Below are 21,133 nucleotides of genomic sequence, written 5' to 3'. Positions count from 1 at the left end.
CCCCCCCCCCCCCACCCCCCGTTATCTTTATCTGATGCAATCTTCCACTAGACTTTCAGAATTGGTGATTTTTCCTCATTGGCCATAGCCCCAGACTGTCACATTGTGAAATTTGCATTCACAGATGCTGCAAATGCAAATGTCGTGCAGGCACAATGCTGGGAGTGCTGCCTTGGTGCTCCTTCCCTAGCTTTCTCCCCAGCAGCCCACTGACTGAAGCAGGGCAGGGTCCTGACCTCCCTGCACCTTGATTTTCCCTTTTGGAGGTGGGCGATCGTCACTCTCACGCCCCGCTAGGGAGGAGAGGAGTTCTGAGTAGGACATGTCTAGAAGGTTCTGTGCATTCCTTGGAGGAAGGCCTTTTCGGAGATCTGGGTGAACTGTTGTCTCTGGCGAGAGAGACAAGCATTCAGACTCGAAGTTTAAAATGTGCCGGCTGTCTTACCAGCTTCTGGGCTATTGGGCTTAATGTATACATTAGCTCTAGAGAGCTCTTTGTTAGAGAAGAAAAACGTGTATATGTTTTAGTGTTTCCAATCTTCTCTTTTGGAGTTGAACTGGGGGGAAAAAAATCCTAACGCTTGTGGTTATGGAAGAGATTCCACAGCAGTGAGGTAAGGAGGGAAGTTATGTGTGTATGTGTGTGTTTTCCTACACAGAGGTCTCTGAGCAGCTTATGTGAGCTCGTTAGCTAGCAATGAGCCCTGAATGGGTGCCACGAAGGGCTTCCCTGCCGCCCCCTGGCTGGAGTCCACAAGCAGCTGGGAGGCAGCTCTCCACTCACGTACACACTTGGGTCTGACTCCCAGTTCCTCCCGCAGAGCCAGGGCGGAGGAAGGACTTCGAATGTGCAGGCCCCAGAGGAGCTGAGCCCCTGGCCTTGCCCCGGGGTGGGGGTGGGGGTGTCAACTCAATACCAGGCAATGGACAGGGTGTGGCTGGGAGGGCAGGAGGCCACCGGTCCAGAGCACAGGCTTGGAGTCAGAACTCAAATGTTCACCCTCGTTTACCTGCTTATTGGCTGGGTGAACTGGCAGAAGTTGCAAAACCTCGCTGAGTTTTCTCATTTTTCACCTGGAATGGGGGTGTGCCATCAGCCTTCTCCGAGGGTGTCATGGGGGTTGAGTGGGCACAGAGCCTGAACGCATAATGAATTCGTTGGTATTTGGAATTTGAGGGCCCTCGCAGTTTTCATTATTCAGAGAAGAGACAGGGCCCTGCGTTTGGGGCATTGGGAGAAGCCTGACAAGGTCCATGGAGGGCAGACACTGTATTTTTTTTGAATGAATGAATGAATGAAGCGAATTTGCGCCTGATGAAATGAGGGAGAAAAGAAAACATTCCATTTTGAAATTAACAGCCCTGACCCTGACCACTTTTTTAGGTGCTGGAGGGAAGGAGTCCCTCTGGACCTTTCCTGCACCGCATAGGTGCACAAACAGATGCACACTCCACACACATACACGCGCGCGTGTACGCACACTCCACACGCACGCACACACGTGCACACACACACGTGCACACGCGCACACACACGGAGTTGGTGGAAGAATAAGGTCAAAGACAAGGACCAGGACACCTCGCTCTAGCACTTTCTCTTCTCCAAGCCTCGTTTCCCACATCCTGAGTCCACCTGCCCCCTCCCTCCCACAGCTGTCATACTTCTGCAGAAGACATGCCAGCCTGCATCAAGACGAGGGCATGTGGGTCTGCTGCGTCCCCTCTCCCACGGTTGGAGCTTGGATGTCCAGGGTCACATTGGACTTCTCCCCTTAGTGAGCTTGCACTGCTGCCCCATGGCAAGGGGGGAGTGGGGAGGGAAGGATCTGTGAATTTGGTGAAGTCAGGCCCAGCCTGCCGCCCTGTAGCGTCACAGGGCCGGTGCCACAGTGGTAACTTTCCTTCTGGGCATTACGCATTGCACACTGGAATTCAGCCCTGCCTCCAGAAGGGGAAAGGGGCAGGAGGGGGCTGACCCACAGGCTGGTCCAGAGCTCAGGCCCTTTCTTGGCTTGCCCCTGTCCACGTGTCTTGGTGGCACAGGTCCTGTGGCCTGAATGGAGGCTGTAAAGGATCCAGGATCCAAGCTGGCAAACATAATCCTGCCCCTGGCGCTTTCCTTCCTCTCTGCATGGAAAGGAACCAGGGCCAAATGCCATCGCTCCCGGCCCACATACTTTCCACTGCCTTGCCGGACTGCAGAAACAGGGCCTGGCTGTGCACTCTGCAGCCAGGGCGAGGAGACACGAATCCCCGGGCACCCAAATAATGGTTCTGTTCAACCTCATGGTTCATTTGCATCCTGGCTGGACAGGGGCTCAGGCACTCAGGTTGCCAGGATCCTCCCTCCTGGCACCCCTGCCCAGCCCCACCCCTCTGCCCCGCTGGCCCAGCTCAGGGAGCTCCCCACACTGCACTCCCTGCCCCTAGGTGGTTCTTGGGAGATCAGTGGACTCAAACAGTTTTCTTATTAGGAAAATAAGATAGTGAGAGTTGTAGAGCACTTCATTCTATTGTTTGAGGATTAAGTAAGAGAATGTACCTAAAATGCTCCTTGTGGGGCTCACACACTAGTCTGTTAGTGTTATATTGCAGTTCATCATATCTGAGTATGGATTTGGGGCTGGGGACAGTGAGGGGGTTGGAGGCATAGGTGGAATCAGTCGTGACCGGCTGTGGGCACCTCACTAAGTAAATCAGGCATTACTATATAGTTAAGGGACAAGATCGCTGTGTTTTAGAAGGAGCTCTGGTGGCTGCCCTGTGGCAGATAGAAGAGGGAGATGGAGACAGGGACTCAGGGAGCCTTGCAAGAGCCAGTGGTGGTGCCATAGGGCAGGGGCAGAGAGAGGAGGGACTGGAACTGAGAGATTTAAGGAGGGAGCTCCCCTAGTGTTTGGGGGAAGATTGGGTGAGCACAGGTATCACTAACTCCAGGTAGCCCCCCATTTCTCTCATCCAGTTTGGCCTCTCGAGGCCCTCTGTCCTTCTACCAAATTCCTGGACCTCTGGGGTAGGCTTGGGGCAGGGGCATTGCCACTCAGTGTTAGGGTGTGGGGAAGAGAGCCTGCAGTGCAGTGAGGCAGGAGCCCCCCATGCCCAGCCTTTTTCCACTTCCTCCTGTCGGGGTCCTACCTCTTTCATCACTTCCACAGAAAGATGGATGGGGGTGGGCATGGAAATGGAGGCAAGGAGTGGGCTTTCGGAGGGCCTCAACTCATTTGGAATCTTTCCTTCCATAGCCCGGTGGTTGTGTCCATCCCTACCTCCCTGTTGGGCAGGCCTGGGGCCCTGCACCTAGCTTCTCCTTCCCCTCTTCTCTCCACGCCATCCCCCTTCTCTCCTGGGGTTTTCTCACTGAGGAAGGCCGACCCCCAGGGGACGAGGTAGTGTGCAAGATGGCACCACCAGCCTCAGGACGGCTGAGGCTCATCTGCCTGACACGCTTCAGTTTTACTGAAGGATTAATGGGGAGATACACACACAAAACTGACACGCATGTGCGCACAGACATGCTTTGGAGTAAAATACAAAATCCAAATTATTTTTAATATAGAACCGGAAAATTCAAAAAACACATTTTCTCTTCACTTATTCTGAGAACCCCCAGGAGAGGGCTGGGGCGCAGTGCTCTCTGGGCTCTTTGTAGCACGTAGGAGAAGCCGCCAGGGTCCTGGGGCTCCTCTCCACCTGCTCCCGAGCACCCCTCCGCCCCCCGATGTGCAGGGCCTGAGGGCAGAGGCAGGCTGGTACAGTCACCTCTCTGGGGCAGACCCGGCAGGTAACCCCCCTCCGTCTGTGCCTCCTTCTTCCCAGAACCTGAACATCCAGGTGGAGGACATCCGGATCCGAGCCATCCTGGGCACCTACCGCAGGCGCACCCCCGTGACAGAGGGCTACGTGGAGGTGAAGGACGGCAAGACGTGGAAGCAGATATGTGACAAGCACTGGACAGCCAAGAATTCCCGCGTGGTCTGCGGCATGTTTGGCTTCCCTGGGGAGAAGACGTACAACACCAAAGTGTACAAGTAAGGGGACTGCTCCAGCCTGGGCTTCCCGGGCCCTTGCCCTGCCGGGTTAAGAGTCAGCTCTTACCAAGCACCCCCAGCATAGGAAAAGTCCTCCCGCGCTATGTCATGGCGGGGGCCGCCAGTGTCCCTCCAGCAAGCCTGCCCTTGAGGAACTCCCGCTCCTGTGGGAGACAGACCCCCAAATGAATGATGAAAGTAGGGCGAGGGAAGGGTTAGGGCAGAGGCAAAGGGCAAGATGCTGCAGCCCACAAAAATCCCACCTCTCAGTGCAGACAGCCAGCTCAGTGACCCCAGGGCCTGAGCAAGGACAATAATACCCCGGCCGGACGGGGCAAGGGCAGTGCCAACTTAAGAAATGGTTACTTTTCCTCAGCGAAGATTATTCTGAGAAATCTGGAACTTTCCACAACTGTCAGGAAATTGAAAAACGGTTGGATTCGATTCAGTTACTCCAATCCCAGTTAAACCTCACCTGTTATGGTTTCCAAAGTTGGCACGTCCCAGGGGGCCAGGGGGTAGATGGGGGATCCGAGGGGAATCCAGTGAAGGGGTTGGGCCCTGTGACAAGCTGGCCGCTGGGGGACCTCGGTTGGTAGCGGGATCTTCTTATCTCCTCTTATTAATGATAATGACAGTCTGTTTCTGAGTGCCTACCCCATGCCAGGCTCTGCCCCTTGTCATCGAGTTCTCACAGCACTAGGAAGTAGGAGTCTGCTTCAGAGTTGAGGCAAAGAAGTCAGAGAGAAATTGTAGAACCAGGATCCAAACACAGGCCTCCAGCTCCAGGGTCTACACTCCTGGAGAGGGTGTAGACTCACAACACCACGTCTTTCCTTTCAAACCAGGGACAGGGAACTTCAGAGTCAGGAGACCGGGCTCCAAGCCCAGCTCGTCCTCCTGATCCTTGGGTCAGTTCAGGCTGCATCCCTCCTTGGGTTTGGCGTGGCCGCCTTTGGTTAGAGCCCCCAGTCCACCACAGGGGTGAGTGCTGGCGTCAGGGCAGGCTCACAACACCCCTGGGGGTGATCTTAGTGGCCATTCCCTCCCCCAGCCGTCCCAGACATGGCCCAGACCTTCCTGGTTGCACAGGGCAGCTGGGAGGTGGCGTGGTCTCAGCCCTCGGAGTCTTTGGACAACTCCCGCCAGCTGGCCGGCTCCTTCCCTGGGGACACCTCAGCTTTTCCGACCCAAGTGAGCCAAGAAAAGCAAACCCCTCCCCTGGCTGGCCCCACCAGAGCCCCTAGCCTAGTGGTAGGTCTGAGCCCAGTCCTAGGAAGGGGAAGGCTGCCACCAATTCAAGACCAGGCAGAACGTGCCTTGTTCAGATGGCATTTGAAAGCCATCTCCCCAACTGCGGGCAGTCCTGCGTCCTCTTCCTGCTTTCGAGGAGGGGTCTCGGATCTGTTTTGGCAGCTGCACCCCTGGTGATCCTCTCATGGGCTGGGTTGGAAACCCTCTCCTTGCTCCTCCCACTCCCATGTCTGTGGCTGTGCTTTCTTTTCAAAAGGGGGCAGGAAAAGGCTCCGAGGGCTGGGAGGCATCCAAGGTGTTGGTGGTGGATGGTGTTCTTGGCCAAGTTGGGAGATAATTAACCGACGCTGCTGAAAACCAGCTCCGACTCCTGACCTCTAGCTGGAGATGCTATGGGGGAGCGGGAGGGCGGGCGCTAAAACAACCTAGGATTGTTTTATGTTAGACTCAGCTGACAGTCAGGCCCCAAAAGAGAAGGGCACACTGGGAAGCTTCTGCCTCAGTGGTGCTGTTAGGGGCTGTGATGGCAGCCGGCTGGAGGAAGTGATGAGCTGGGACTCCCAGGGCATGGCTTCAGCCCTCACTCAGTCCAAGCCCTTAGTCTGCATGGAAAGAGACACAGGCCTGAAGGGCGGGGGACTCGGAGGTCACAGAACCCACCTGCGGAGCCTGCGGGGGAGTCCAGTCGTGTCCTCCACACTGCTGTTACCTCAGCCCCAGCTCTGCTCCGCCTGGCTACAGGGCACAGGCCCCCGCCACGGGCTGGCTATTGAGTCTGGGAGGTGACCGGGGCTGGCCTGGGGCCAGGGTGTCTGGGAGCCATGCTCAGAGGCTACGGACAGCAGGGGCCTGGGGGCCGAGTATCCCCGAATCTGTGACTTCCAGTAGCGTCTTTCCCCAACTCCCTTTCGCCCTTCCCACAGCCCGTTGCTGCTGTCGCTGACAGCCCCCCCCCCCCCACTGCCTCCCAGGGAGGGCTTTCACCCTTAGGAAGGAAGCGTTTTCAAAGTGATTCTGTCTAGGGTGGGTATCTCCTAGTATCCACCAGGTCCAAAGGGGCCCTGCAGCCTTAGACATTCACCAGGGCAATGCCCGAGGCCTCTCCACCCTTAACTCTGCTAACCGGCATATCCGGTGGCTACTCGGAGGCCTCACCCCCACAGGGTCACCTTGAGTGGAGTCAGCTTCCCCACCAAGGACTGCTTTTCTGTGAGCTACATTCTGCTGTGCCCTGGGGAGCCATGGATGCTCCTTGATGCTAATGATGCCGAAGCTTCAGGGCCCCTTCCTTGGGGCCAGGGGCATATTGTGGTCATTTTTTTTCTTCAAGCAGGATCCCGAGGTTGACACCGGTTTATTGATGTGAGCTAACTAAGCAGAGATTCTGCGTCTAATGTCGCATCTCGGGCATTAGGAAGAGCTATCGTGATTTGGTTGGTTGGCTGACACGGGGACCAAAATGTGGCCCCACCGGGAGTGACATGCAAATGCCCGATCTCCTTGGCTTCATGTAGAGGACGGGATTCCAAGGCTGAAGACTGGATGTTGGAGTGGATTTGTCATCTGAGACCTCACCCAGCCTGGGAGGGTCTGGAAGACGCACTTTCCCCGTGAATGAGGAATAAATTTATGAGGGAAACCCTGGTGTTCTTAAGAGCTCCCCGGTAGCTCTTCTCTGTAAGCCATCCCTCATCCTAAAAGCAGGAGGTGGTGACTGGATCCCAGGGCAACAGCACTCAAGCCTCCGAAGGCCAGGTGGGCGTGGTTCCCGAAAGACCAGCAGAATCAGAGCAGTAATCGGAACAATTTGACTCCTGCACAGCCAGGACATGGCCTGGTTGATCATGATGTTCCCAGAAGCGAAATGGATAGGAGGTCTACTAAGTTCTTACTCATTCTTTTTTTTTTTTTAAGTTTATTTATTTTGACAGAGAGAGAGGGAGAGAGAGCAAGAGAGGGGCGGGGGTGGGGGCGGGTAGAGAGAATCCCAAGCAGGCACCAGACTCTGTTAGCGCAAACCCTGACGCGTGGCTCAATCTCACCATCTGTGAGATCATGACCTGAGCCACAATCAAGAGCTGGACGCTTAACCGACTGAGCCACCCAGGCGCCCCCCAAATTCTTTATGAACAGAAAATCTAGGTCAAGAGAACAAAAATCTAATCATATAAACAGAGGGTCATGCCCCTCGATCAATTCCCAGACTTGAGCCAGCTTACAGACCCAGAACCCTTTGAGTAAAGGGCAGGCTGGGTCCTCTTGAAGAAGGACCCCACCCAGTACACTGCCAAAAATTTACACCATTAATCAATTTCCCAGGCTTCCCCAAAGGGACTGATGGCCTTTCACCAAGATAGCTGTGCACTGGGGAAGATGAAATAATCAGAACTTTTGGGCACGACTGGACACAAGCTCTGAAATGACACAGATTCTGGGAGACTCAAAGATCACCATGGCCCTCCAGTCAGAGTAGGGCCTTAAGTGGGTCAGGTGATCAATGGGGTTTTAGCCTGGGCCCATCTCACAGTGGGCCCAGTGGGTCCCTGAACCCATCCTGTGGTTGTTTCCCTAATTCTGGAATTCATCATTGGAATAGACATACACAGTAGCTGGCAGAAGCCCAACAAAATCTGGCTTCTCCCTTGGCTGGGGAAGAGCCAGTAGAACTTTTCATTTTTAATGTTTTATTTACTTTTGAGAGAGAGCATGAGCAAGGGAGGTATGGAGAGGGGGACAGAGGATCCAAGGCAGGCTCCGCACTGACAGCACAGCGCCCGATGCGGGGCTCGAACTCATGAACCGTGAGATCATGACCTGAGCTGAAGTTGGATCCTCAACCAACTGAGCCACCCAGGCGCCCCCCAAATTCTTTATGAATAGAAAATCTAGGTCAAGAGAACAAAAATCTAATCATATAAACAGAGAGTCATGCCCCTCAACCCATTCCCAGACCTGAGCCTTTTCAGGACTTTTCATTTGTAACTGCATCGGCCCAGCTGAGCATTCGTCCCACTACCCTGCCATAGGCTAGACACCTCTTTCTCAAGCAGGCTTCCCCCTTGGCCCAAAGCTGCATCTCATTTCAGTTGCTCTCCAGTCACCGGGCCTGGAGCAGGCTGTCCACCCATCATCCACCAGCGCCTCACATCTGCACCCCCTGGGCCTGGCCCTGGTGAATCATGGTGGGGGGACGCTGCCGGCATCGTGGAGGCCTGTGGAGGGCCACGGTGCATTCCCGTGAGCTGATGTAAGAGGGAAGCAGGGCTGTCTGGGAAAGGCAGGAGCAGTTATGTGTTTGCTATGGTGCTTCGGTCTATATTAAGAACTCAGTACATCTGTTCGTGGGCGAGGGCAGTGCTCACTGAAAGCTGGAAGCAGAAGGAGGTTTCAAGCCAGTGGGGTCTGGCCAGCCCTTGTGCAGCTGATAGCCCCCGAGTGTGTTCTCTCGCCCAATGTTGGGGGGTGGGTCATGAGGAACAAGCTGTCCACCGCCCCCCAAATGTGTTCTCCAGTCCGAGGTGGTGGGAGGGGGGAACAAGCTGGAGGTTGTTTCCGAGTGCAGGGCCTTGTATCCAGGAAGTGGGGAGGGGCAGTTTTTCTCGGAATTATTAACAGTCCTCCTGTGTAGTTCTCCACTCTAGGCTACGCAGCGATGTTGAGCACACCTCCTGAATTTTCCAGGATAGTCCTTTTTCCAAAGATTCTGTGTCATGGTGCCCACAGGGACACCAGAGTTGTTACCAGTTGAAATTTTTAGTTAGGAAAAGATACTGGTTTGGGGTGCTTGGGTGACAGCTCAGAGCCTGGAGCCTGCTTCAGTTTCTGTGTCTCCCTCTCTCTCTCTGCCCCTCCCCAGATCGTGCTCTGTCTCTCTCTCAAAAATAAATAAACTTAAAAAAAAATTTTTTTTTAAAGCAAGAAAATATTGGTGGTGTCTGTAGGGTTTTACCTTTCTCTATGTTCACATCCCATTCACTCTGAGACAGAAATTTCCAGGCCTGCTAACCCAGCAGAAACAGGGCCCCATTTCTGCCCCATCCTGGGCCAGCCTGCCCTGGGAGGCCCTTGCACTGGGCAACTGGCAGCAATGCGATCTGGCTCTCTCTGGCATCTTGCAGGTTCTCCCAAGCAGGGACAAGCACACAGACCCCGGAGAGCTGGGCCGGCGTGAGAGGATGGTCCTCCCTGCCCTCCTCCTCCGTAAATCCCACCCCTATTCAAAGCCTCGCTCAAACCCTGCTGCTCATTGAAATTGTGTGTCATCATTGCAACCACAGGGAACCCTCCTTTCTGTTTCTCCTTTAATATAGTTGTTATTTATTTTACAAACGCATATGAAGCCCTTCCTGTGCAGTTTTAATTGCCTCACCAGCATTCGCTCATTTAACTTTCCTAACAATCATATAAAGTAAATCCCGTTGCTCCTTCTGATTTGGAGATGGGGAAACTGAGGCACGGTAACCTTTCCGCTAATCCATTCATTACCTATTGGTTGGTTATTGTTTTAGAAAACACTGTGACTCGCCTCGATCCTTATGCTGCCTTCCAGAAATACATAAAAAGGAATCCTTTACATGTAATACAGGTTAAGAGTTCCCCTGTAATACAGGCTATGCTATGGAGATAGCCTCACCCTCACTGACTCCTGAGTGAACATTTGATAAGGTCTGTGGCCGAGTTTCATGACCATTATAATTCCCAAGCAAATTTTACTTAGATTCAGCCCACGGGCTGCTTTAAGACTGTTCTCGTTGCTTCTCATTGGATTTGGATTTACCCCTTTAATCTTGCGTATCGTTGGGAGAGAGTTTAACATTCAACTTGTTCTGCTATTGACACAGGCAAGGAGCAACAATGAATCATGTTGAAATTATCTGAAGGGTTTGGGTGAGCGACCATCTGGTTTGCCTGAGACTGTGGGTTTCCTGGGACCAGGGGTCTTATCTATTTTAGATCCCTTTTTGCATTTCCTTTTATAGGCTTTAACGCTGTCTCACTGCTAAGTCCCTTCTCTCCTAGAATATAAGCTGCCTGGGGGAAGGAGGCAACATCTGTCCTTCCAGGTCCTGCTCCCCAGTGCCCAGCATGGCGCCCCACATGGCCAAGGTGCTCATTGGGTGCATGCCAATTCAGTGGGGCTGAGCTCTAGATGCAGGGACCATGCACATTCCGTTCCACTACTAGACTCTAAGAAGCCAGCACCGTGGCCGGCCCGGTGCCCAACACCCAGTCACAGAAGGAATGAGGGGTGGTGGCCGTGGTGCCCTGGTCACCTGCCCCCTCTCACCCTCTGCAGAATGTTTGCCGCCCGGAAGAAGCAACGCTACTGGCCATTCTCCATGGACTGCACAGGCACGGAGGCCCACATCTCCAGCTGCAAGCTGGGTCCTCAGGTGTTGCTAGACCCCGTGAAGAATGTCACCTGTGAGAATGGGCTGCCAGCTGTGGTGAGTTGTGTGCCTGGCCAGGTCTTCAACCCCGACGGGCCCTCGAGATTCCGGAAAGCCTATAAGCCAGAGGTGAGGATGCATGCAGCGAGGGGTCTGGCCACTTGACACATGGATGGGGTGGAGGGTGGCATTTGAGGGAGCAAGCAGGGGCCCTCAGGAAGGAATGAGGAGAGCCAGCCCTGAGTCAGACCACTCCCCTACAGGGCAGGAATGTAGTGGGACACCTGTCAGGACTGGCCACACCAACAGATGCCACTTCTAGAGGGTGACAAGCAGCTGGGCCCCAGCCCCCAGTCATCAGCACCCACATCTGGCCTTTCACCATTGCTATTCCACTCTGAGATCACAGTCCCCTCTGTGGAGGCCACACACCAAGGAGGAGAGAGCACCTCATTACCCACGGTCACAGGCTCTGTGTGCTGTCTGCTGGCCCCACATAAAAGGCGGGAGTGGGGGGTCCTGCTCCGTTCCCAGAGGAGAACAGTGTTCTGGAGTAGTTGGAAAGTCAGTATGATTCTCGAAAGCACATGGAATCAGCCACAAATGTTTCCAAACGTATTTTGGTTTGTTCTGCAAGAGAAAGGACAAAAACTTTTAAAAGCCTTCACCAAGACAGAAAATGAAAACCTGTCATCCCCATGTCTGTGTCACCTGTACCCGTCGGTCATGTTCTATGTTTGTAAGTCAGCAGCACCTCTGTGTGCACGTGCACGTGAGCATGCTCCGGACATGTTGATGCACGTCTGCTCACATAAATAGCACCCCCGTTTCCACTGTGTGATTTCTTAGGACAAGTGAACTGGGTTTGACGCAGCCTCTGAAAAAGAGAAAGTGCATTATTCTCTCTTCCCTGAAAATCATTAAGAGGAGATTCGTTTTTCTTTTTCCTACTCTTCCCTTTTTCCTATAGCCAAGGGTCTCTGTGACGTGCATGTTCTGGAAACTGCTCACATGGGGCTGGTGGATGGGAATAGCACAGGGAGGAGAAGAGGGAAGGGTAGGAATGGTGGCTGATCGTTTATCAGGGAATGGTTCCCTGAGCCAGACAAAACCTCGACACTCACCTGGGCAGAGGTGAGTTCCAAGTCAGCTCTGACCACGTCAGGGGGAAGAGGAGGGAGAGAGGCCATGATGGGGGCAGATGGTGTGGGCACCAGGTGGTGGTGCGGGAGGGACGGCCTCATGCTGTGTCTCCTTCCCTCTCCCTGTCTCTCCCGCCTTTCCCCTCTGCCCTCTGTAGTCTCTCCTCCCCATCAACATCTAAAGACCTGCTTGGAAAGGGGGTGATAGCGCTCATCCTAAGGAAAAGGGAACCCCGGGCAGGAGTGAAATAAACCACGTTGGGTGCCCCCTCCCAGGCTGGGGGTGGTGTGTTTGGACAAAAGAAAAAGCCTTCAAAGAAAGGACTGAAATGAACGCTGTGAGCCCAGCCAAGGGCATGGGAACTGTTTGGAGTACCTTTCTGACTCTTCCAGCAGGCGGCCGTCCCTGCCCCCTTGGTCCCCACAGGGGCCTCCAAAGGGGACAGACCTACTGCAGGGTGCATACATGCAGCCAGGTGACAGAGGTGCACCTGGACAGTGCCGGCCCCCCTGCAGCCCCCCCACACCCTCCCTTGCCCCCCCTCCAGCCCACCGCCACGTGATTTGATCGCCACATCCTTCCTACAGCCTCAGCATGGCCCACGGCGCTTTCCTTATGTGTCATCCAGAATACCAGACCCTACTGTTTTGGAATTCCTCTCGCTGTGTGGTTTAAAGCAAAGGAATCAAATTCATACCAAATGAATTAAAAAAAAAAAAAGAGAGCAAATGAGCCTTACATCACATTTTCCCTTGGTTGCTTGCTTTCCTCCAGGGCCAGCTGACTGTGTGGCCACTGCCAGCCTGGCACGGGGTTATTTGGCCCTCTGCCTCCATTAAGCTTGGTCTTGGATGGTCTGCTCCCTAATAAATGATCAGCCACCTTTCCTACCCCTCCCTCTCCTCTTCGCATATTCTATTCCCACCCACCAGCCAGCCCCTCTGAGCCATCTCCAGAACGTGGAAATCACAGCTTCCTGTGCTGGACAGCTTGGGCACGGGGTGGGGGAGGGGAGAGGCCGCGGCTCGACCGCAAAGCAAACGGGCTGCAGCCAGCAGTTGTTTTGAGTTTGTTTTCTAAAGCTAGAACAAAGGTTCCTGAGGCCAGTGGGTGTTTTGCACGCACCCCTGTCCCTCTTTTCTTCTCCCCCTAGTGGCAGGGTCAGAGCCGTCCTGTAAATCCGAGTGCTGTCACTACACGCTGTCCTGCCGTGGCAGCCACGAGGCGCAGTCAATGGGGGAGAGCAGTGTGGCCGAGTGGGAACCTCGGCTGGAGGATGGTGACACGGGTTCCCTTCTGATGCCTCGGCCCTCAAGGTGGCCGGTGTACGTGAATGCTGACAAACGGCACCTCCAGCCAGGCCGGGCCCTTGGTGGGTGGGTAAAAGTTGTGGTCTGAGGACCACGTAGGCTGGAGGGGAGCAGTGACTCTGGTCTGATCCACCATACATAGAACGGCTGCAGGGGCACCCCACCCCCTCTGTGTTGAATCAAATCAGCATCGGCGAGAACTCAGAGCCTCGAAGCCTCTGAGCCCCCACGCCAGCACTCACACGCTCAGGCGTGCACACACACACACACACAGGCATGCACACACTTGCACACACATCCACACACGGGCACAGAAGTTGATGCAGACCAGCATGTGTAGGCAGATGGAGTCAGGTGCTCCAGCTCCCATCTTGTAAAATGTGATCCAGTGGGATCAAAACGCTGGTGCAGGGTGGGTCTTACTCTTGTGCAATGAAATAAACCCTGTAAGGTGATTGGGCTTCCAGGCTGTCCCTGAGCACTTGGGGGCATTTAAACCATAGCCACTCATCGTCTCTGAGTACCTGGTGGGGCCGCATCTTCTGAAGAGTTGGGCTGATTTGGAATTGGAGTAGAATCGCGGGGGCGGGGAAGCAGGAGCAGTGGCCGGGCACTAACGTAGCCCCTGGACACGTGGCAGCCTTAGCCAGCACAATGTCTGTCCTCTAAGTCATGGCCTTCTTGGTTAGACCCATGCTATAGCTCCCTGTCTCCCCGCTCCTGCTTCTCATCTACCTGCAGAGCGGGATTGTTGGAGTGTAACCTGTTCAGTGCCCTGAAGTCCCCCACAGGGCTAGACCGTAGCGCTCTATCAGAAGCAGGGTGTAATTATGATCCATCTGGAATCTGCCAAGTCTGGGGCAGGAGCTCCTCTCCATAGCTCTAAAGCTTGAGGTTCTGGAGGGAGGGGGTGCAGGGAGGTATTGGTGGTAAGGCCCCTGAGCCAAGCATGGGTTGGGGTGACTAACTGATGAGGGTCCCAGTGGGCTCCTCGACAGTCCAGGACAAAAACTCCAGGGGAGGACCGCAAAGCAAGTTTGCAGCACAGCCAACGTGCAGAGGGGGCATGTGCACACCTCCCACCCCGTGCACACGCACGCGCACAAATCTAGCCCCATTTCAGCTCCTCGCCGAGGCACCTGTGTTTGGGGTGGGGCGGCTGGAGAGGGAGGGGAGCGGGCAGTGACGGCCTGCCGAGTGGGCATCAGCTTTTGCACTCAGCAGGACCGTGTGTCCCTTCAGCAACCCCTGGTGCGGTTGAGAGGTGGTGCCAACATCGGAGAGGGCCGAGTGGAGGTGCTCAAGAACGGAGAATGGGGAACCGTCTGTGACGACAAGTGGGACCTGGTGTCTGCCAGCGTGGTCTGCAGAGAGCTGGGCTTTGGGAGTGCCAAAGAGGCCATCGCTGGCTCCCAGCTGGGGCAAGGTAAGGAATGGGGCAGGGGGCGGGGGGGCGTTCTGTGGCCTCTCTTCACAGAGAGCATGGCGCAGGGAGCCCAACCTAGGTGCGCTGGCCTTGGGCCTTTCGGGGTCTTCTTGCTGTGCCCCCCTCCCACTCGCCGCTGCCACTCTGTTAGAGAATCCCTGGCCGCTCCCCCAGCAGTCAGAGCTGGAAGGGCCTTAGGGAACACTGAGTCCCCCACTGTATGAATTTGGAAGCTGAGGCCCAGAGAAGGGAGTGAATAACAAAGATGAGACAACAAATTAGCAGCCAGCGAATACTCTAACGGGGGTCTCCCGGCTCCCAACCCGGTGCTCCCCACTGTCCCACCGAGAATGCTGGAATTCTCAAGGCCTTCCTCCAGGACAGGACCTCGGAATTCCTCAGGCTGTGGACCACCCCAGACACAAAAGAGTCCCAAAAGTCATCTTTCTTTCCCACTCTGGTGCGGCCCCACAAACATTCTCTCCCCGCCACCAGAGACTGGGAACAGGATGCCCGTCTCTGGATGACACGCGACGCTAATGAGAAGGAGCCTGGTTTTCATTAAGTGTCCTGAACAGATCTTTCATTTAAGCAGAGACCAAAAGTATAAGAAGCTTTCGAGCTGGTCGTTCCGTTGAGAGCACCGAGGCAAACATCGCATGAGAATGTGACAGATAGCTTCCTTTTCCGGCAAGGAGGGTGGGGCGTCCCGTCCTGTGGGGAGAGGATGTTTCCATACTGCCGGACGTAAGGCCATCACCCCACAGAAAGGAATGTGGTGAGGTCAGCGGTCACATTGGAGGAAGTAATAGCCCGGTGGACTGGAGAGAGAGTCCCGGAATCATAGATGGCACTGCTGAAGGGGACCTCAGTGCATCTGGTCCAACAGACGAGGCCTCAGGTGCTGGAGCACAAGCTTGCAGTCATACCCATAGTTAGTGGTGGAGAAAATCTAAAACCCAAGTCTTTAGCTCACTCATATTTGGGCTTCTCCCTGTGTGCCCACCTTGGCCCAGTCCTGCTCACGTTCAGAACGCCTCTCTACCCCCATTCTGCAATCCCCTGCAGTTTCCTGGGCATGCCCTGAAGGTTAGGGGTCTAGGCTGGACTCTAACCTTGCATCGTGCCATCTGGAAGCCTCAGTTATACCACACGACAGTCCTCCTCCTCCCCTGGTCATGATGAGCTCTTTGGAGTTCCTTTGGATCTCGAATATTCCCACAGTCCGTTTTATTGATTGGCTGATGTGTCGGTGTGTGTTTCCCCAAGGCCTACTGTACAAAGACCACTCACCCTGAGGAATAAATAAGCACTGGATGACATAAGCATTCCATTTATCATGGGCGTGGGCTGTTGACCTAGTTATTTCCCTGCCCAGAGCAGCCAATGGTTTCCAAGGACCTGCAGAACTCTGGAGAGAGAGACAGTTGGCATTTTCAGTGCTGTCCTGGAAAGAACCACTGGATGATTTATTATCTCCTGCCACTCTGGGCAGATCAACTCTGCTAGGCAGAAGGGGGAAAGTCCACATTCAGTGTCAAGTCACAGAGCAGACAGGCTCAGTTCCGTTCTGGCTCTGGCTGGTGGGCCAAGTGACCACACCCAGAGTGAGGGTGTGAAAGGCAAGGATGGGGAGGCAGGCGATCTCAGTCCTCGTCCTGGGCCTGCTACCTACTTTCTCTGTGACCTTGAGTAAACTCCAGGTCCTCAGATTCTTCACTGGATTCACATTCGAGGGTTTATCTGGTTCCTGCCTCCTGTGGGTTCCCTGAGACCTGCTCTTCTCACCGGGACGGGTCAGAGTCAGGCACTGTGCTATGTGTTCTGCGACCCCCTGCACATATCTGGGCTCCAGCTGTTTCCACAACCACCTCCCTCCGTGACCGAGTGCTGCAAGAGGGGAGGGCCTGTGTTCTTCGTGCTAAGTCTTGCCAGCTTATAGTGCCCTGGGATATTCATTTTATGAAGAATGAATGAATCAATGAGTGAATGAATGAATGAATGAATGAGTTCCAGTTGCATAAGTAGGGTCAGCTGAATGAACACCTGGTGAAGCAGTTTTAACACTCTAGACCTTAGCTGTCCAATACAAATACAACGTGAGCCACATAAGTAATTTTGAATTTTCTAGTAGCCTTGTAAAAACAAATAAAAAGAAACAGGTGAAATTAATTTCAATAATATATTTTCCTTAATCGAATCTATCCCCCAAATTATTATTTCAACATGTAATCAGAATGAATGCTGTTAATGAGATAGTGTACGTTTCGTGTGCCAAGTCTTTGAAATCTAGGGTGTGTTTTATACGTGGAGCACATTCCAGTCTGGACCGGCCACATTCCAAGCGCTCAGTGTGGCCAGTGGCAGCCCTAGAGCAGTGGCTTTAAAACCCTTTTGCCTGAAATCCCCGAGCAGAAATGCCATGCATATAAAGCCGAAACAGAAGTTTCCAGAAATGATGCTTACCTCTCTAACATGCAAAACACTACGCTACGTCCTGTTGTATTCTACCGTGCTCTTAGAAGTGTGATTGTCACCGGCAAAGTTGATTCTGGGTCTAGAGTCCGTGACATCGCTCCAACACGTTGGGCTTCTCCCTAGTACCCTGCTTCTGTCCCCGGCCTGTGGTCACCTGGGACAGCGTTTATACGTGGGGAAAGAGCAGGGCTAAGGTGGACGTGGAGAAGCCATCGTGAGGAGGAACAATTCAGGGGTCAGTCCAGAACCAGGAGTAGGTGAGTGCTGGGAGTCAGGATGCAAGTGAAGCCCAGGTCCACAAAATGAGCCAAGAGCCCACAGGCAGCACTGGGCATGCTCAGCTGTACACTGGGTGAGGGTGTATCTAAGTTCGGCTGGAAGGACACAACCAGTTGTTAGTCGGAGTCTAAAGCATGGTAGGCTCTTGCATAAACCTCTCCTCTCCTGGCCAGTCCAGTAGGTCAGTGATTCATAAGCATTCGTTGTTTGGGCTGGGCCCTGGAATGGAGAATTCGTTAATTCCACAAACATTTATGGTAATGGCTTCTGCTCCCCAGGAGCTCCCGTCAAGTGGGGGAAATTAGAAATAACCTCAATCAAAGGTAAACCTGTACTAATAGAGAGGTGATGAGATGTAAGGGAAATACTGAGAACATTTACCATTTCCTGAGCCCCTGGCCCACCCCGCCAGATAGATTTTATTATTGCCTTTTATGATGAGGGAGGTGAGACTCAGAAAGCTCCCGTCACTTCCCGAGGAGGAGACGCAGCCCGACTGCTGGCCCATCACCTCACCAGCGAGAGGTGTAAAAGAAAATGCCGCGGGCAGGGGCAAGGTCGTGTCCAGCTGAGCCCGGGAGGAGGAAGGATCTGAAGTGTTCCTTGGAGGCAGGCCTCTACCTAGGTCAGCTCTTTAAGAGGAGCAGGGCTTCCAGGAGGCAGAGGGAGCATCCCCACGTGAAGAACCAGGTGCTTCTAACCTCTCCACTCTTTCCCCAGCAGCCCTCCTCTCCCGTCCAGCACATGGGGTTCTCTCTCTTCACGTGGCTCGGAAACAGAGCGAGATCCTGCGGTGGGGTCAGGCTGCCTGGTGTGAGTGCTGGCTCCTCCATCAGGTCCCCGGTTTCCTCATTTTACCGAGTTGCCATGATGATTGAGTGCGTTCATATATGCAACGTGTGTAGGACAGAACCCTAGTAAGCGCTCAGTGAACATGTGGTATCTTCATTGCCATTGTCGCCATCCTCCTCCTGACGGTCCTCAGGCAAGCCGGGCATCTGATACTCAGTCCGAGGTGGCTGCGTCTTTCTGTGTCCATCTCACTCCCTGAGCTGTGGCCCCTGCCTGCTTCAGGGGCCCTGTTTGGCACCTGTGGTGCGTCCCAGCCTCTCCACTCCGAGTCCTTGGATGCTTCCAGCCATAGTCAGCAATATGTTTTTATCAACTATATAACATTCCAAGGAATTGAAAGCTTTATTGTTTATGAATTTCCAAGGAAAGGGAAACTTGGCTCTCACTTACTAATACGGGTTGTCCCGGAAGTTCATCTTGGCCTAGATACCGAGTGTCTCTAGAAACCTCCTCAATGGAAATGGGACACAGGCATGGCCTGTGGTCGGGGGGCCTCTGGCCTAGCGGGGAGGCCGACAGGGAACAGAGAGCCACCTGAGTGCTCGATGGGAGGGGGGCCCAGCTTAGACAGGGATCAGAGAGGCTTCTCTAAGGAAGTGGCCAAAGCCGAGCCCTGAAGGATGAGCAAGCTGGTGAGGAGGGAGGAGGATGGGCCAGGCAGAGGGTCCAGGCAGGGGAAGAGGTCAGCTCAATCAAGCAGCCAAAGGAGATGGCGGTGTGGCAGAGGTGGGAGGAGCAGGTGGAGCCAGACTGCGTAGGATGAACAGGGCGCTCGGGGACTGTGGATTTCACCCTTCGATGCAGTGAGAAGCCATTCTGGGGACTTACCATGGGGAGTGACACGATTCAGTATGCATTAACAACCTTCTTGGGTTGTCTTGTGGTGAATATTTGGCAACGAGCAAGCAGGAGGGAGCCTGGGGGCTGTTGCCTTTGTCCAAATGGACGATGACAGAGCGGGACGAGTGTTGCGCCGGCAGAAATGAAAAGCACCCGGAGTTAGGGAAGTGAGTAGAGTGTGGTGATGGATTCCTTGGCAACCACAGAGGAGGAGGCGGTACCAGAGGTGACCTCTGGGTTCTGGTGAGAACACCAGGCCGGATGGATACCACTTTGAGATGGAGAGGGCTGGTGGAGAAACAGACAGGAGTAGGTCCTTCTACTGGACACGGAAGCAAAGGGGACAAAACAGACAGCTCTTCCAAGAAGTTCACCCTGATGCAGATGAAACTGACAGGCCAGAGGGTGGGCTCAGGGGAGGGTGGTTGTAAGATGGGAAGTTTGAGTGAGCGCTGAGGGGCAGGACCCCAGCTAGAGAAAGATGGTGAATGGGGGTAGGAGAGAGATGTGATCACAGGTGGGCAGGGACCACTGTGGGGGTCCATGCAGCCCAGAACTCCTAGAAAGAACTAGACTTAGGGGAGCGCCTCGGTGGCTCAGTTGGTTAAGCATCTGACTCAATCTCAGCTCAGGTCATGATCTCACGGTTCATGAGTTCAAGCCCCGAGTCAGGCTCTGTGCTGATAGCATGGAGCCTGCTTAGGATTCTCTCTCGCTCGCTCTCTGCCCCTCCTCTGCTTGCTCTCTCTCTCTCTCTCAAAATAAATAAAAATATTAAAAAAAAAAGAACTGACTTTGATCCATGTTGATGGGCTAGGGCTAGACAGAGGGGGGGGTAGCCCTGTGAGCTGAGTTCAGCCAGACTGGTCAGTTTGGGAATTCTCTCTCTTCTCTCTCCCCAACAGTAGGGGCCTCCCCTTGGTTATCTGGGTGCCTGTGAGAGAAGCTTCTCTGCATGTTCACCATAGGTCATTTACTGGATGGCCCCTCCTCTGCCTTGGGGACACTGACATGGCCAGTGTCCAGGGAACACTGGCAGAAGATGGGCTGGGGAGAGGAGAGAGGACAGGGTCTCCCTACAGGCTCCCTGCGGGCCACTGTGTCCCTCCTCAATGAAGTAACGGCTCTTAGCAGGTGGCCTCTCCACACGGCTTCTTTGCTCTCCTGGGTCAATACTACCATCTTCCCTTCACTCTGCTGGCCTCAGGACCTTATCTGTGTCCCACTATGAGGGGCTTCAGAGGCTTCTGAGTATTGGACAGTCTGCTGTGATTTTGTGATTTCCCCACACTCTGTCCATCTCTTTGTTTTCAAAACCCCCTTTTCCAACTCTGTTCAAATCATCCAGTTTGAGGGTGCCATCACTTTCCTGCGGGGACTCTGAATCTATAGGGATAGTCACCCCTGTGAGGTTCATAAATGCACAAGGTATTGAAGTTGAAGAGGAAACTTAGATGTCTTCTCTTCCAGTTCCTTTATTTAAGGAAGAAAACCTATTCAGAGAGGCTGAGTGGGTTGGCCAAGGTCACACAGGAAGTTAGTAAGCACATTTGATTTGCTTTTATGGGAGAAGTGAATCCTAAGACAAGAAGCAGTTCTCTCCAGGGAGAGGAGGCCTGGATCCTTGAGCTGATTATGGGATGTAGTTGGAAGTTTTGAGGATGGAGAAACACGTTCTTACTGGCTAAGACTTTCTTGCCCATTCCAGAAACTTTCCTCCGGAAGCTGTCAACAGCACGTGTTTATTTCCTCCCCCAGGGATAGGACCCATCCACCTCAATGAGATCGAGTGCACCGGGAATGAGAAGTCCATTATAGATTGCAAATTCAACGCTGAGTCTCAGGGCTGCAACCACGAGGAAGATGCTGGTGTGAGATGTAACATCCCTGCCATGGGCTTCCAGAAAAAGGTGAGGGGATTATGTTCTGTTTTGGTGACCAAGCCCCAGAGAGTATGAGCCAGGTAGCCTCATTCTGAAGGTTTCTAACATGCAGTGTTAGAGTGCTCTGATGATGAACTCAGAAAGGGCTTAGGCTCCACTGCTGTCATCATTAAGGACATTGTCACCTAGCATTCGTTAAATGGGCCAAGTGAGAAAACGTATGTATAAACACCGCTGTCCTTAGTGGCCC

At 53.8% G+C, this 21,133-nt stretch overlaps 1 protein-coding gene across 1 annotated transcript in view; it reads left to right on the top strand.

Annotated features, from left to right (window-relative positions):
• Window positions 1-21,133, top strand: part of LOXL2 (lysyl oxidase like 2) — a 92,743-nt gene that overhangs the window by 46,054 nt on the left and 25,556 nt on the right. Inside the window, exons 4-7 of the mRNA XM_049631573.1 lie at window positions 3,817-4,028; window positions 10,579-10,801; window positions 14,368-14,551; window positions 20,759-20,910. Of these exons, the coding sequence (XP_049487530.1) occupies window positions 3,817-4,028; window positions 10,579-10,801; window positions 14,368-14,551; window positions 20,759-20,910 (771 nt within the window). The remainder of the gene's footprint in view (window positions 1-3,816; window positions 4,029-10,578; window positions 10,802-14,367; window positions 14,552-20,758; window positions 20,911-21,133) is intronic.

Source organism: Panthera uncia, chromosome B1 (genome assembly GCF_023721935.1).
Source record: "Panthera uncia isolate 11264 chromosome B1, Puncia_PCG_1.0, whole genome shotgun sequence".
NCBI classification, from domain to species: domain Eukaryota; kingdom Metazoa; phylum Chordata; class Mammalia; order Carnivora; family Felidae; genus Panthera; species Panthera uncia.
Note: the sequence above shows the minus strand (reverse complement) of the source record. Positions and strands in the feature narration are given on the sequence as shown.